Source organism: Ahaetulla prasina, chromosome 5 (genome assembly GCF_028640845.1).
Source record: "Ahaetulla prasina isolate Xishuangbanna chromosome 5, ASM2864084v1, whole genome shotgun sequence".
Classification (NCBI taxonomy): domain Eukaryota; kingdom Metazoa; phylum Chordata; class Lepidosauria; order Squamata; family Colubridae; genus Ahaetulla; species Ahaetulla prasina.
In genome coordinates, this window is record NC_080543.1 from 52,086,394 (window position 1) to 52,104,796 (window position 18,403).

General features: G+C 34.0%; 1 protein-coding gene across 1 annotated transcript in view; it reads left to right on the plus strand.

The window, feature by feature from the left end:
* NCAM2 (neural cell adhesion molecule 2) overlaps positions 1-15,897 on the plus strand; it is a 182,988-nt gene extending 167,091 nt beyond the window's left edge. Inside the window, exons 16-18 of the mRNA XM_058186494.1 lie at positions 7,880-8,084; positions 14,262-14,381; positions 15,705-15,897. Of these exons, the coding sequence (XP_058042477.1) occupies positions 7,880-8,084; positions 14,262-14,381; positions 15,705-15,816 (437 nt within the window). The 3' untranslated portion in view covers positions 15,817-15,897. The remainder of the gene's footprint in view (positions 1-7,879; positions 8,085-14,261; positions 14,382-15,704) is intronic.
* The last annotated feature ends 2,506 nt before the right edge of the window (positions 15,898-18,403 follow it).

Here is an 18,403-nt window from a genome sequence, read left to right on the forward strand (position 1 = left end):
CCATTAAATAAAATAACTTTCTAATTATTCAAAGGCAATCTGATATTTCTTAATCTGATATCTGTTTTGTATATAATCAATCCATTTTTTCCATTCAATTAAATATCTTTCCTGCGTATATCAATTTGGTAAGCTACCTCTTGGGGTTCCACTTCAATAAATTCAGCCAATGCTTCTGATATAATTTTTCTTAAGTCTTCTCCTCGCTGTTCTTGCATACCACGAATTCTAAGAGCTCCTTCCATAAGTTTATATTGTAATATCACAACCTGATCTTCATTTTGATCCACTTTTTTCTGAACACCTTGCATTTTATCTTCTAAATACTTATTTGACTGAGAGATCTGTTGCATTTCCTCCTCCAATCCCTCAATTTTTTTTACTCAGTCCTTGAACTGCCATGAGAATATCTTCTCTTATTTTTGCATTAAAATTCTCCATCATCTCTTTTTGCCTATCTTCAGAAAGTTTTAATTGTTCTTTCAATATATCCTCAAGACTTGGTTCAGATCCCCTTCTTCCAGAAGGCTTTAAAGGTTTAGCTGCCATTCTGTCTTCAAAAAGATCAGGAATTTAATAACAAGTTCCCTTTACTCCATACAGTATAAAAGAACTCCATTTGTAACAATCCACAAATAACGCTACTTTGTTGTACTAAAAATTTTTACTTTCACTTTCAGACGCCATTTTAAAAGTCAATTAATCAGAGACAAAGAAAGGTTTCAGGTTTCAAAAAGGGAGTCGGTACTTGCCGTGTTGATTCTACATCAAAGATCGAATGCTTGTGAAATTCCTGTCTGCTTAGAAAATCAATCAATTTAATAAGTCCTTTTGAGCAGAAGCGACTCTCCTACTCCTTTTTCCTGAAAAAAAAACAGGAGCGCGTTTGAAGTTGGAGGTAGTGGAATTCGGTGGGATCATAAATCCAGGAAAATTCGCTCTTAAGAGCAAACCCCCTGTCTAGATCTACCACTTTTCCACAGCTCTGCATAACCGTCTTTTGCCCAAAGGGTATGCTAAGGTCAGTGAACAGTGATTTATACTGTTTCACTGACTTTTACAATCTTCTAATGCGGAGTGCCCTGTTAGAGCACCCAGCAGGAGCGGTGACGTCACTGGAAGCTACATTCTGTATTTTCTCTTGAAGTTCTTTGGACTTTAAAGAGCACACAGCTTCATAATATAAATTTTTTTTAATGAAGTAACTGATTATTTCCTATGAAAAGTAAGAATGAGAAAGCACACATTAATTATCCAATTTATTATATAAAACATACCAATAGTAGATATTACGGAATTTAGTAGTAGATTCCAGGAGTCATATTATAGATAAAATATTATAGACTGTTGCTTATGCCATAATAAGATTAAGAAAGGCAGTATCATTAAGCAATGTGTTCATCAGGAATTCTTGTGTGCAAATGACAGTAGAAATTAGAGATAGAGATAGCAGTAGAGATAGAGACAGATATTTCATGCCAGAATCCATGCATCTCATGCATGTCCTTCATATATGTTTATATGAAAAATACCATCTATTAGTGATGTTGTAGGAAAATAGTTTGCATTTGCCATTTTGATCTCAGATCTACATATAATAATAATAACAACATAAAGTATCAAAATGTATTTGTAATAGTGTGAATTACAATAGTTTTTGGATTGTAAATACAGATAGAAGTAATTCTTCAATACAGACTTCATAGGTTCTGAACTGATGAATATTGAAATATTGGTAAGGAGAGTGAACAGAATGTAATTCTTATAAAATAAAATATTGTTCTTCAAGTTATTAATGTTTATGGAAATGCCATGTAAGAACCCACTTTCTGCAAATAAATTAATATTTCTTCTTATTTTAAAATATTCTTTTAATATTTAAAAACATTTCTTTCCGAAAAAGAATTGCTGCTCCATGATTCTGTTAGAGTAAGGTAAAAGTATTTTTATTAGTTTATCCAAACATACAAAGAAAAAATAAAGATAAGGGAGAAAAGGGGAAGAGAGAAAAGTGTGGAGTAAATGGAAAAAGAAAAAGAAAAGCATTGACTTCCAATTGCTTTTTGTGCAATGAAATAAGATAGTAATATAAAACTTTTAATTTTTTTATGATAATATATACTAGCCATTTCTTTAACCACAAACCTATCCAATCAACAATTTTCATTTTTTCCACCTCAAGCACAAAGTCCGAACACTAAAAATGGTTTCAAAATTAATTGTGTTCTTTTCTTTCATCAAAGAAGTCACTTTAGCCATCTTTCCATCAAATTTAGCCAACTCTTATCAAATTTTTCAGCCATTCATCCATTGTGGGAATCTAAGTATCCTTCCAGTTTTGTGCATAAAGTATTCTTGCTGTCATTAACATATATAACATCAACGTTCCGATTTTTGACAATTTATCTGGTGTTAGATACCAATGGTATATCATCTTATAAAATTTTCTTTTAAATTATAATTTAATATGAATTTTAGACCTTTAGTCCACATATTCTCCTATTGTTCAAGCATTATATTATATCCAGAGTTTTTTGTCCACTGAGCCATACAGTGGGTTATATACTGATTTTCCAAGTTCAATTTCAATAACAGTTTACAAATCAAAGCAATAATATATTCATCTCTAAATCATACAAAAAATTTCCAATTAATTTTTCACAAAATCAAATCCATAGCTCTTTTTGTCTAGTTTAAATCTTTCTTTCAATTATAAGTATCTAAACCAATGGCAAACATTTCCTTCTGATTCCATCTCCTCTTTAGATTTGAGAATAGAATCTCCATATCTGAAAGATATCATCTGACCATAAGTCCATCAGTCTGGCCTCGCCTCCATTTCTTTTCTAAAATAAGCTTTCTGGGGAGACAGGTATGTCAGAAGTGGCTTGCCATTGACTCCTTTCTATGGCTGAGAACGAAGTGACTGTCCCAAGGTCCCTCAGCTGGTTTCATGTATAAAGCTAAAGTAGAAGCAGCCGTGGTTTCTAACCTAATCCCTTAACCACTACACAAAACCGGCTCTGAAATCTGATACTATTACTTTCAATACTCTAAATTTGTCTGGACCCTGAATGTATTTATATCTTTGTGTTCTAACTGTGAAAAGTTGACATCTTATAGATTTGCTTGTAGATAATGTTATGAGCCATGGTGGTGCTGTGATTAGAATACAGTATTGTAGGGCTAACTCACTGTTCAGAAGTGCTCATTCCAGTAGTTCAATTCTGAATGGCTCAAGTTTGACTCAGCCTTCCACCCTTCTGAGGTTGAAAAAATGAGGATTCAGATTGTTGGGGGCAATATGCTGACTCTGTGAACTGCTTAGAGAGGGCAGGAAAGCACTGTGAAGCGGTATATAAGTCTAAGTGCTATTGCTGTTGCTATGAAAAGAAGAGATATATGTTTGCAACCCTAATAGAGAATGAAGAGCTACCAAATGTATTTATATTGATGTTGAAGATTGGAAGTAACTTCTCTATAATTTCTTTTCTTTTTCTTATTTCACCTTTTCCCTTTTTTTTTCCTTTCATTTCGTTAATTTTTCTTTCTTTGTATTTTTTTCCTCTTTTGGTTATTTCACTATAAATAGTTTGTATTAGTTTTTAATTGTAATTGAAATCTTCAATAACATTTATATAGAGAAAATGAATTTCGGTCATTCTGAACTGATAAAAGTTGGAATGATAAGGTTTTTTTATCATTTATTTTTTCCATTATTAATTTTCCCAATAAGAAACAGATATTTTTACTGCAGTTAAGATTTGTAGTATCCCAAGTATACATCTATTTTTGTCTTCAACTATTTTTATATCCTGGCCCTCCAAACTGCTCATTAGGATAACAGAATAATATTACACTAGAGAAGAGTTCCTGGAAATCTTATCCAGCTCCCTTCCAGTGCAGAAAACTACTGCTATACTATCATACCAGTAGCCAGACAGCCTCAACTGCTCTGGTAAAGGAGAGGCCTTCATATTCTCAAGCTGTGCATTTGTTAAATAGTTGTTATTATTACTATTTTTTCCTGCTGTCCAAATACAATCTATTTCCTTGTTGAACCACTGTTTCTTGATATGTCTTTCGAACAACTTTGAATAATTTCTTTTGATAGCCCTTCAGACATTTGAAGATAACTATATCTCTACCCAGAGTGCTTTCTTCTGTAGGTTAAAAATATACAATATTCTAACCATTATTCCCACCCCCGTTTTTCTTCTTCCTTGCCTTATTATCTTGACTGGTTATTTCTCCTCCCCTTTTTAACTGTTTCTGATGAACTGCAGTGTTTCTGATAAACTGGCTTGGATAGAAGATGTGTGGTGATAGTATGTGTGAATAGGTGGGAATATAATTTCTGAGTATGCAAGGAAATGCCCGGAACAGACAGATAAGGGGACCATCATCTATACCATCTATAACAGGATACCTTGTTTTTTATCAATTAATTGTAATCAGTTTTACAAAATAATTGTTACTTATTATAACTATTCCATTTGGTTGTCCTCTATTTGCTCTGATTTCATATGTAGGAGCTTTAAGGGTGTGTGTGTGTGTGTGTGTGTGTGTGTGTGTGTGTGTGTGTGTGTGTACACTGTATTTTTCCGAGTATATGACACACCTTATTTTGGGGGGAGGAAAATAAGAAAAAAAAATTCTGCTTGAGAGGCTCTCCATTTGGGAGGCAGCATTTCCAGCCTCCAAAAGTTCCAAAAGAGTGGTGGTTGGTGGTTGGAGCTACATTCGGTGTATAAGACACACCCAAATTTTCACCTTCTTTTGGGGCGGGGGAAGTGCATCTTATACTCTGAAAATACGCTATGTATAATATACCTGACATACAGCTTTACCTGTGGAATTACATATCAAAATCTAGAATAACACTGTATCTCAAAAGCAAATCTGACACACAATTCATATGAAACTCTGGAACTGGAAACTATTTCTAAACTACAATGTTTAAAACGTGGTTTGTCTAGGTATATTCTTAAATTCACAAGATATTAAAAACAGAACATTTTTAGTATTATGGATCGACTTTTACAACCTATAATTTTACTTGAAGATGTATACTATATTAATGACAATTCTATTTATGATGTCTTAGTTTAAAACAATAGCTTCCCTGATATTTCTAAATCTTTGATCGTTTACTTATATTTGTAAATCTCCCTTATTATCTTTGTTCCATTTGGTTATATATATATATTAATTGTTCAATAAAATTAGATCAACAAAACAAATAGACATATATGGCACATAATTTATTGAAAATGGAGTATATTCAGAACTTATTTCAAGCAGAGTTGTCATTTCCAGACTAAGAAACTCAAGTTCAAATAGAACTCCAGTTATGGAAAGGTTATTGGGTAACTTTTAGGCCAGTCACTTTCTTCACCAGAATATTTTGATGAAAAATCTGTGCCCACTGACTTGAATCCCTGCAAAAAAAAAAGTGGGATATAAATCTAACAAATAACAAGACCACTTTTTAAAAAACCATCTTGAATTCAGGTTCTTTTTCTTTCATGAAAACATAACCTTTTAAATTTTTTTGAAGAGCTACAGAATGGCCATTATTATAACATGATTCTTCTTTTTAAATGTAAACTAATATATTGTACAATCAAACACAATATTGCAGCACAACGTTTTTCTATCCTGTGAAATATATTGACTAGTCTGAACAATAACTAACTGAATATATGGACCTGGAAGGATTATTCTGTGAATAGCCAAGATAGATTACTCAGTAGCAATAGTGCATCAGACGTCTCACATAGTTTACCTCCCTTCAGTCTGCTCACCATTGTATCTCTCATATTTCACAGAGGTTTCTAGGCTTCAGACCAACTTTGCAGGAAATATAAAAGTTGTAGGGGAAGGAGAAGTGAAAATTACCTTTTCCTCAAAAGTCATTAAGAATTATTCTCAATTCAAACTGAAGTTAAAATTGAAGTTAATTAAAGTAAACTGAAGTTAAAAAGATAGGAATGAATAAACTTCAGAATTGTTCAGATATCTTATTGTAGTTTTTTACCATGACACAGAAGTGACAAGAATTTGTTGCATTAACATGTCATTACTTAAGATGATTAATTCACTTTTAAAGCATATGATGAATGCTTAGCAACCAAAATCAGTCAAATTAAAATTCACAAAACAAAAAAACCCAGTTTTAAAAGCTGCAGTAAGTGTGCAAAACATTATTTTTATTTAGATTTTCATTAATTGCTCATATTAAAGATGAATACATATATATTTTATTTCCAGTAATTGTCCAAGGAGTACAGTAATTTTTATTTTTATTCTCATTACAAGTTAGACTTAAAAGAAAAAAAATGTAAACCTAAAAAGTCACAGTGAAATTCACACAAAATTATTCATATTAATACAAATAGTATATTTGGATCTTAATAATAAAATGTTTTATTTACTTTAAACAAGTAAAATTTAACACCATCAACAATAAAGTATTGAAAATATAGAAGTTTGGAAAATAAAAATATAATGGGATGAATTAAGTGGTATGTCACGACATCTGCTTCTCTCTGACTCCTTTTCTCTCGCTCATCTATCTGGAAGTTGTATTTAAACAAAAATCAGGAGACACATGGTTTTTCCCCACCTTTTATTATCACAAGTTTGTGTACATGTTTGTATGTGTGTATGTATGTGTAGTAGAGATTGGTACATACACATTGCCTCTGTGTATGTAGGGGTCTAATCAAGGCAGCTGTATAGATATTGCATTTTTAGCATGTTTCTGCTCTCCCCTTGCAATATATATACTGGGAAACGCAAGGAATATTACATGCATTCCAATATGAATCCTATGAACCAAAGTATAGAGGAAAACCTAGAATGAAAAAGTTGGCAGCATTTGAAGCTGCTGCTCAGCATGGATTCAAGGAAATATTGTAACATATATATTTTTTCTGTTTTTCGGAGCTATATTACCTCGATCCATCTGCAATCTTCCCCCACACCAAATTTGGTTTCATTCCACTTTGTTTTCTCAGAGATATATTGCTGAAAGACAGATGGTCAAAAAAGGCCTTGAGACATTCTGTGCAAATATTTTCCAAATTTCTTTGCATTAGAATTGATAGAAAAATACCAATGGTGTTTGACAAACTCTTTAAATATTCTTCTAGACAACCAGATTCAAAAGAAACATTCACTACATTTAAACTACACTACAAATAATATCATAGTTTAATTTTTACACATAGAAGTGACCAGAGACTGAAAAAGAAATTTGATTCACCTTTTATAGTATAGCCTTTATTGTCATTGTACATTGTACATTTTAATACCATAATATGAAAATTTGCCCATGTCACATTTTCCAAACTGTTTTGTATATTAACATAGATCTACAATTTTGCAAATGTGGTTCCACTCAACAAATATTGGACAACCTTTTGTTTGAAATGGCATAGGGTTTCCTGCCTGAGAAAGGGTTTGGACTAGAAAACCTCCAAGGTCCCTTCCAACTATGTTATTCTGTTATTCTGTTAAATATGGCTATGGGTGTGTGTGTGTGTGTGTGTGTGTGTGTGTGTGTGTGTGTGTGTGTGTGTGTGTGTGTCACATGATTCACATCACTGAAATAAAGAGCTGTTACATTTTCAAGATAAGCCATGTAAAAAAAAACCAGATTCATTAGGAAAGACTGAACATCTACTTTATTAATACAAACAGAATCTTGCAAGTGCTTTCCTCTCCTTCTTTTATACCCAAGAGGGCTAAGTTTAAGATTTTTGTCCCACCCCTATTCCAGCCCCCCCATCTCTTCCTCTTTCCGGATTAACCCAAATTCTCCCATACAGGAAGTTAACCCTTTTTGACTTTATCTATTCCCTTTATTTTCAAGGTACTTTGTTTAATGGACTTGGACTTGGTGCAGTCATTGGACTGGGTGTAGCTGCTCTTCTGCTAATACTTGTGGTGACTGATGTCAGCTGCTTCTTTGTACGGCAGTGTGGATTGTTAATGTGCATCACTAGAAGGATCTGTGGGAAAAAGAGTGGATCCAGTGGGAAAAGTAAAGAGCTGGAAGAAGGAAAAGCAGCGTATTTGTGAGTATTGATCACAACACTTTGAGAAAAATAATATATACCGGTAACTTGCAAATAACATACAAACTGTAGTATCTCAAGAGCCATAAAAATTGCTTCAAAAATGTTCTCTAACTTTTATTTAATGTTGTTTACTTTCTGCAGCTCTAACAAAGTATTGTGACAGATAGAATTTGGGAAATCATTCAGAAGTTACCTTAACAAAAATCATGTCTGTATTTTTATTCTGTTCAGTCAAAGCAACATAAATTTACACTGTTGGACATCTGAGTTCTCCGGATTGCAGTTTCAGAGAGTATACTGTGCATAGTGTATACTGAGATATATATCAGTAATATTTCAAATCTTATTTGTATTACTACAATTTTAAAAAGATCATTGAAGCATGATTTCTGCCTTAAGCATTCATTGTATAGATGATGCAGGGATGTTTATAGAATATATTTTCTATCATTTTGGGCAGCAAAACTTGCTATTTTGATATAATCCAGATCAGAGAAAATATAAACTGTTATGCTATATGCCCTTTTTTCCTTGCTCATGTTCTCCTTAATAAAATTTAATGTTTAAGAATTGGAATCCAGCTAACGTCAGCCATTTTTTTTAAAAAAAAGCTGCAGCTGCTTTTTTTTGGGCAAGGCATTCATATTTATTCTATATATAAACATTTTTTTTAAAAAAATGGGGATGCAGAATTTTATGTAAGTAGTAATACTAAATTAACTGAATGAACATGTGTGTGTGTGTGTGTGTGTGTAGGTCTTTGGTTAATCAGGTTTTCTTCCATGTAGAATTGGAAGTGTCTTGGCAAGGTTTCGACAAAGTCTCATTCGTCATCTTCAGGCTGGTGTTTTCAGCTTCGTGCTCCTAGGATGTTCTTGCTTTAACTTAAAAGAAGATGCTAACAAATACTTTGTTATGGTTTCTTGAACTGTACATTTTAAAGTCTTGATTTCATATGATTTATTAAACATTAATATTGGGAAGGGATTTGTGGGGAAGATCTAACTTTCTTTAAACAGACTACTAAACATTTTTCTAGATTATTTGAATAAAATTATTTTGCCACTTTTGAAATCTATAGTGATTAGAAGAATTATCTATGATTCCTAAGTCACTTATTTTCTTGATAAGAAGTTCAAGATGAATCCGGGGCTTTCTTAAACTGTTCCTAATAGAAATTAGTTTCTTCTGATCTTAAAGTACAATATAATAGAGGAATAAAAAAATAAAATTTGTATATATTGGGTGCCTCAGAGAATGTTTAATGAGGCCTAATTAAAACAGTTTTACTATTGGAGAAACATTCATAAATTAGAATATTGAAACATATAGCTTGGCTTCACCATATTCTTTTCTCATTATAGTTGACATCATAAAGGTTATTAATATAATTCTGGCAAAAATACTGCATATTTATTTATTTATTTATTCAAATTTATATACCGCCCTATCTCCCGAAGGACTCAGGGCGGTTCACAGGCACATAAAACATGTATATACAATTAAAATAACTATTAAAAAACTTATTCTAATGCCAAATATTAAAAATATAAATATAAATCTTAAAACCAAATTTAAAACCCCTATAAATTTAAAATCTACGAATTTAAAATCTAAGCCAGTCCTGCACAGATGAATAAATGCGTCTTGAGCTCGCGACGGAAGGTTCGGAGGTCCGGAAGTTGACGGAGTCCTGGGGGGAGTTCGTTCCAGAGGGTGGGAGCCCCCACAGAGAAGGCCCTTCCCCTGGGTGTCGCCAGACGACACTGCCTAGCTGACGGCACCCTGAGGAGTCCCTCTCTGTGAGAGCGCACGGGTCGGTGAGAGGTATTTGGTAGCAGTAGGCGGTCCCGTAGATAACCCGGCCCTATGCCATGGGCGCTTTAAAGGTGGTTACCAACACCTTGAAGCGCACCGGAAAACCACAGGTAGCCAGTGCAGTCTGCGCAGGATAGGTGTCATCACGGGAGCCCGAGGGCTCCTCTATAACCCGCGCAGCCGCATTCTGAACTAACTGCAGTCTCGGATGCCCTTCAAGGAGCCCCATGTAGAGAGCATTGCAGTAATCCAGGCGAGACGTCACGAGGGCGTGAGTGACCGTGCATAGGGCATCCCGGTCTAGAAAGGGGCGCAACTGGCGCACCAGGCGAACCTGGTAAAAAGCTCTCCTGGAGACGGCCGTCAAATGATCTTCAAAAGACAGCCGTGCATCCAGGAGGACGCCCAAGTTGCGCACCCCTTCCATCGGGGCCAATGACTCGCCCCCAACAGTCAGCCGAGGACTCAGCTGACTGTACCGGGATGCCGGCATCCACAGCCACTCTGTCTTGGAGGGATTGAGCTTGAGCCTGTTTCTCCCCATCCAGACCCATACGGCCTCCAAACACCGGGACAACAATTATATTGAAGTTGTATGTGTACATTCTTGTTTATATCCTGAATATTTGAAATATATCAATAACGGTGGATTTTGAGACATAGAATTAGTTTAAAAGAACTATATTAAAACACTGGAAAGAAAAATCTACAAGTATATGAAGCATATACTGTATTGTTGGCTTGTATTATTGTCAGCATTTAAATTAGTTTTCTCTATTCCCACAAGGGAAAATAGAAAGCTTTCAAGGAATTAAGAGACTTTTTTCTCCAAGATGTTGTACCAAAGACTCTTTTCCATTTTTAGCCTATCTCTGTTATTATTAACTTGTGATAATCAAAAATTGAAATTATATTACTTAAAAGCATTGCTATCTATTTTTAAAATTATATTAGCATATGAAATTATTCTATTAAAAGGTTAATTTATTTGAGGAGTCATCGCTCAATGGCACAGCAGTCCTTCATATAGCAGGATAGAATTATGTTATGTTATGTTATGTTATGTTATGTTATGTTATGTTATGTTATGTTATGTTATGTTATGTTATGTTATGTTATGTTATGTTGTTATGCTATGCTAAGCTAAGCTATGCTATGCTATGCTATGCTATGCTATGCTATGCTATGATGTTATTAATTTTTACTAAATTTATATGTTGACCATTTCACTGTTGAATTATATATATATATATATATATATATATATATATATATATATATATATATATATATATATATATATATAGGTCTTTAGTTGGGTTTTCTCCGTGTAAAATTGGAAGTGTCTTGGCGGCGTTTGACGAAGTCTCATTCGTCATCTTCAGGCTTCAGCTTTGCTTCTGGGAGCAATGTGTGATCGCAGCTGTTTCTTCCTTTTAACTGCTGGTGGGGTTCAAACCCCACTGGCAGTTAAGGAAGAAACAGCTGCGATCACACATTGCTCAACTGCAGCTCTGACGAACGTTTTCGTCAATCGACCAAAAGACTTAACAAACAATCACCCGTGAAAACCTCAGAAAACAAATATATATATATATATACATACATACGTGTGTGTGTGTGTGTGTGTGTGTGTGTGTTATTTCTACTTAGAACAAGGAAGTAATCTTTTCTGAAACCTGATTCTTATGCTGAACAATCTGTACAGGGGTGGGATTCAGCCGGTTTGTACCGGTTCAGGAGAACCGGTTGTTAAGATTTTGGGCAGTTCGGAGAACCAGTAAAATTAATCACCTGCTAGCCCTGTTCACCCTGCCCCTCTCTTCCCTATTAACTTCCCTTCATCATGCAGTCCAGCTAATCTCCGTGCCTAACCTCCGTGCCTCACCTGCTCTGTTCACCAAAGGTAAGCATGCCACCCGCTCTCCCTTCACCTCAGGTCAGGGCCCAGGGACATGGCATTCCCTGGCTCCAGCCTCGCCCCAGAACCACCGCCCACTTGCTGCCTGCCTCAGCCGGGTCAAGGATAATGCATCATTCCCTGGCTCCCGCCTTGCCCTGGAGTCACTGGCCAATCGCCGCCCCGCAACTCCCCTCCCGGCCTCAAACTACATCTGGGTTCTTCTTACCTAAAGTGCTGCAGTGGAGATCGTGCAGCCATCCCTTGCTGAAGCTTGCTCACTCACGGAGACGCTCCATGTGGTCTCCGGGTCAGCAGCTGCTTTTCTCCACTGCTGCTCTTGCTGGGAAAGACAGCATCTCTTGTGGGATTTATCAGCTGTAAGCTGCCGCTTTCCTCTAAGTCTCTTCCAGAAAATGCACAGTACAGAGAAGTAGCATTCAACATGACTGCTGCTTCCTTGTGCTGTGCACTTTCTGGATGGGACTTAGAGGAAAGCGGCAGTTCACAGCTGCTAAATTGCATAAGAGACACTCTTTCTCCCAGCAAGAGCAGTAATGGAGAGAAGCAGCCATTGCCCTGGAGGGCAGAGATGGAGCAGAGCAAGCCCCGAAAGGCTGCTCAGTCAATCTTCACCACATGGCAGAAGCCACCCATGCATGGAAGCTGTGTGCACATATTCACTGAAGCCATGTGTGCGCGCATGTGTGGAAGCCATGTATGCACGCATGCGCAAAAACCGTGAGTGTGCACCTGTGGAGAAGCCATCCACGCATGGATGTGCAGAAGCCATGCATGCAGCCATGTGCGCGCACATTCACATTTTCAACAAACCGGTTTTTAAATGGGTTGAATCCCACCACTGAATCTGTATTTTTCAAATAACTATAGCCCAAAGTATATTAATATTCAATCTTAATATTTATTTCAACCTGTGTGCTTGAAACAGGCTTTGGTTAAGGTATAAACAAAGCTTAGAACAATAGTAAACATTTTAGCAAGTAATTACTGATATGGTAATTTATCAATTGAGCATCATTCAGCTGAATTGATGTAATGTGTTCTATAGGGCAGTCTTTGGAGATATGCATAATGTACAACTGGTCTAGCAGAACAATTTTCTCACTGCAAGTTACAGTAATATCTTACCTAAAATCATTGTACTATTTACCAATAGGCTTTTGGCCAATTCAGGTGTTGGCAGCAACCTAGCGTATAAAGCATACAATGATATAAGAATGGATCTCATCAAATATCACTTTTCCAGAATTGAATCCAGTGAGAACATCTCAAGAAAGCTATTGAAAGTCTTTTCTCTACCTGAAATAAAGTGAACAGAAATGATATAATAGATTTTTCTTTTGATATCCTATATAGTTTAGAGCGTTTCTCCCTCCCACAACTCTGTAAAGCCATTTCCTCAGTTGCCTTTCATGATAGTTAAGATCAGCTTTATTTAACATTGTTTGATTGATTGGGTGGCTGAATATGTGTCATCAAGTCGGTGTTGACTCATAGTGATAACTCTGATTATTTCTCTGATTATCCTTAGGTGCTCCAACAATATATCAGTCACCAGTATAACTGAGTTTATCTACTTTGGCTATTGATCATACTCTTCTTTTTTCCTTCCTCCTTTCTTAGCATTAGAGCTTTCTCTAGGGAGCTTTGTCATCCTATCATGTGCCTGATAATATGAGCTTGGTCATTTGTACCTCGAGTACAAATTCTGAGTTGATTTGTTTGATGATGATGACTGACAATATATTGATAAATGATAGGCCTCTTTAATACAACTATGTTTTACTGAAATTTATCTCATGAAAGGTTGATAGAACAGAAATAAATCAAATATCTATATTATCTATTAGATAAATAATGGATAATATAGATACTTGATTTGTTTCTATTGATGCTGCTATAATTTTAACTTTTATTAACTCATCCAATATCTTTTCAGTTGGTCAAGGCATAAAAGTGATGCAAAGGCAGAAATACATACATATTTTAATATAATTTTGAAAATATTTTTTGGAGATAACAGTTGTTTTTTCTATTAGGCTACTACTTAAGCCTGAAAATGTATTGCTTTGGTGTGCAAACTGATTAAAACAGCCATAACTTTAATAGAACTGATGAAAGCAGTTAAGGTTTTTTTTGTGTTTTTTGTTTTCAGGTTTGTGGGGAAAATGTGAAAAAAGGACATAGCTTTTCATGTAAAAAAAATGCTATGTTGCATTTTCTAAAATATCCCTTCTGGAAAATATCCCTTCCAGAAAAATTCTGGAAATTTTTCTGATTAATAATATTTTGATACTTCAGCAAGTATTCTGGTGGCATTTTGAGAATTAATAAATATATCTTAGCGTAAACTTTCATGGATAGGGTACTAAATATCACCATTTTTAAATTAAAACATTAGTTCATTAAGCATTTTTACCTTTATTTTTACTTAGGAAAGATGGATCAAAAGAACCAATAGTTGAAATGAGAACAGAGGATGAAAGAATTACCAATCATGAAGATGGGAGTCCAGTAAATGAGCCCAATGAAACAACACCATTAACAGAACCAGAGTATGTATTTTTATATTTTTTAGTAATTTGGAAGTTTCATTGTGGCTTGGCATTTAGATTAAAAAAAGTTTTAGTTCTACAGATTTCAACTAATATATAACTAATTCTCTGGCCCTGTATCTATTAAATTAACTAATGGTTACTAATAGAGTGACCAGAATCAAATTAATGTATTTCATTTTAGTGTGAAATCAATTTGAAATCCATATTGTAAACTTTAAATATAATCTGAAAATATATGTGGTTGGTTTAATATATTAGAAAACAGTTATTTTAAATGATATAAAATTGCATTATATCCTGTTTGAATATCATAATCTAGAACTTTCTTACAAAAACATTTTTATTCTTATCTAAATTACAAAAATGCATGTATGTAAATAGGGTTAAATATGCATTTTCTAAATAAATTACATCTATTTATGCAAAATTATTCAGAAAATGAGCAGCTATTAATAGTTATTAAAGTGTAAGTAATAAGCGTGGAGTACACCTTCAAGTCTGGATGGAGGGGGAAGACAAAAATGGTATTAATATTGAATGGAACAATTAAATTGGTTTGTTTAATCTTTGTGTCATTTTTTCACAATAAAGCTTCGATTCAAGTATATTTATTTGAATATACATAATTATATAATGAATATATTGGGAAAAGAGAGGATGAGATTCTGCCTAGAAAACAATCAGACAAGTATTCAATGAAATACTTGTTCAGTCAGATCCTTATTCAGTTGCCAGGCATGAATACTAGGGAGATTAACAAATATTAGTACCTTTATTAAAGCAGTGCTTCTGAACTAAATTATATAGCTAAAGTTCATAAAGTTTATTTTAAAGTCATTTTAAAAAAGTCTAAGATGACAACATAGCATTATTTGCATATAGGAGGATTTAAAAGTATCAATCCTTCAATTCTGGGAGATGATAAACTAGATTATTTATCTTGGCCACCAGAGAATTGGTTTACACCCTTGGTTAACTCTTCTGCCAATAAAATTTTGCTTAGTGTAATATTCCCTCATAGTGCACCTAACTTTTACATTATAGTTCTCACTGAGTTTAGAAAGAACAGTTGACTAACTATGAGTTAGTCCTATGAATTAGTCCATAAACCTAGAGTTCTTAGGTTTATGCTATAATTTTTGTCTAAAGACTAGCTCAAAACTTAATCTGAAATTAATAAAAGATGCATATGGTGCAGATCCATAGTATGTGAGAAGTGGAGCAGTGTAATCAATACAAAATATATTGCCAAATGAAATATGCATTCTTTGTCAACACTGGTTTCCAACTGTGATACCTTTTGTTTTTTATTTTTCTTAGGAAATTACCATTAAAGGAAGAAAATGGAAAAGAAGTTTTAAGTTCAGATACTATAGAGATCAAAGTATCCAATGATATCATCCAGTCAAAAGAAGATGATAGCAAAGCATAAAACAACAACAGCTATCTAGAGGGGCAAAAAGGCATGTGGATTCTAATAAATCTGTGACCAAAACTTTACATTTGACCTTGGTTTTTTGGCAATTTAAGAATAATTAATGGAAGTAGTTTGGTCTACTTCTGTTGACTGTCTATTTTCATTTTAATTGAATAGTTTTAGTCTGTAGTCATGGGCGACATCAATACCATGGTCTCAGTTCAGCAAGTCAACCAATATAAATACTGTAATTTATTTTATTGCTGAAGAAATTGAAATTATTTATCAAATATTATGATACCCTCTTAGCCACAGACTATACATAAGATAGCTGTACTACTTTTAATGGAATTAAACTCATGAGAGAAAGTGCCATAGAAATTTATATTTGTTTGCAATTTTAAAGATTTTGTTGCCTTTATATAAATATATATAAATGTCAGATATAAACTAGGTTTATGTGGCTGGATGATTGCAGCTGAACCCTTTACATAAGAGTAGATTGAATGTTTTCAGGGTATTAGCCTTGTACTTCAAATCAATTCTTAAAGAGAATGAACCATTCATAGGTTTGATGTACAGATTTTAACCAAGTTGTGAACTATTTTGATGAAAATATTGAACATATCCTAACTTCAAAGTCCACAGAAATTTCAGTGCTTCGGATATTTTGTATTTATGTTTGAAAAATTGTGTGTAAGCTAAAAATGTCAAAACTTATTTTGTGTAAAAAAAAAAAGCCAAGAACCCTGACTATGACCATAGCACTCAGCTTCAAAGAACTCCTATAACAATAAATGCAAGCTCCAACTGAGTTATCTCAGTTGTGGTTATAAAACATAATATTGTGCAGACTTTCTTTTTGTTCATTTAGTGAAAAAAAGAATCACTTTTATATAAATAGTGCCAAAGCACATATCCAGAAAGCTACTTGGCCCTTTTTGATAGATATCCTTTTCCTAATTCACAGATACCAAATATATTTAGTTGCTCGGTCTTTGACTTAATAGTAATGTCATCTCAGCCAGAAAAAAAGCACTTCTGAAAAAATTGAGAATGCGGAAATTGAGATAAAGTCACAAGCAGAAACACATAGTCTTGGAAAGGTAGCCTGGCTTTTCAAACTTTTAAACTTAGATTCTTGATCAGAAGAGCCAAGTGGAATATATATCTATATCATTTTTCTTTCAATGTATCTGATATTTATTAAAGTATCACAATATTTTCTACATGGATATAACTACTATGGGAATATATGTGTGGTGTTCTCTATCAGTTCTTGCTCCACTATGGTCTATCTAGCTGGGATGAAACTGAAAATGTCCAGTTTGTTACACTGAAATAATACATGAAGTAGAGACCAGATGACTGTTTCACTGATATTTAAATATAGACATATTTTTATAACTTCTCTACTCTCTAGGAGAATAAACATTATAATTTATTGTTCATGTAATATTATTTAAAACATAAGAAAATAAATTAAGTAATTAAAATAAAATTATCATGAATTAGTGAAATTCCCTGACATACATACAAGATACAACTAGAATAACAGTAATGTTTGTATTTGGTATCATGTCATTAGGAAAGCTCATTTGTTGCACAGGTACACTAATTGGATATCAAACTAGACTGAGCAACAAATTCAACAATGTAAATACAAACTATATAACCAAGAATAGTATTACAATAGTATTGTCAGAAAAGAACATTTTCAGACCTTAGACAGCACTTGCTATTTTGCTTTTATTTTCGAAGTGGAAAACTGCCCACAGACTCTTAAATAAGTGTTACTTTTTTACTATATGATTTAGAAATGCATTCATAAGAAATATCAGTAAATGGACGTCTCTAATGTGAATGCAATTACAAGTAATTGTGTTGTTAAAATATAATAAGTTTAGGTCCAGAAACTCATTATTTTTAGTGAATTGAGAAAATATAAGACGTATTAGTGCTACAAAGAAAATATTCTGAATAGAGTCATTCATTCAGTCAACCAATTATTTCATAGCCACCCATCTCACCTTTATGTGACTATGGTGTTACAATACAATAAAATAAGCATAATACATAAACTACACAATACAGAAAATAAAAATAAAACATATGGCAGACAAACATTATCCATTCAATCATCCATAAAGCCAGGATATAAGTCCCACACTGAGTGCAAAAAACCAAGTTTTCAAGGTCTTATGAAAGGCCAAAAGGCACAGGACCAAGCTAATTATGAGAAGAATGAAGTTCCAAAGAGCAAATGGCAGAAAAGAGACTCCATCTCCCCACCCAATAATTGTTACTCAATGTTAGCTGGACTAATTGTTAGTCAATGTTAGCTGGAGCTTTCCTGCTGGATTGTTCCTTCTGCCAGTTGGGATAAGATGGGATAAAGACAATTGGGGAGAGTCACCCCCTAAGAATTACAATTACAGACACCCTGTAAGTAACCCAGTCCAAAGCCGTAAGGAGCTCTAAAGATAATAACCAGCATTTTCAACTGCACTCAGAAGCACACTGAAATCCATACCTCATGTAGCAATGATGTTACATGTGCCAACTTACTGGGACCAGTAATTGTTCACATTGTCACTTCTTC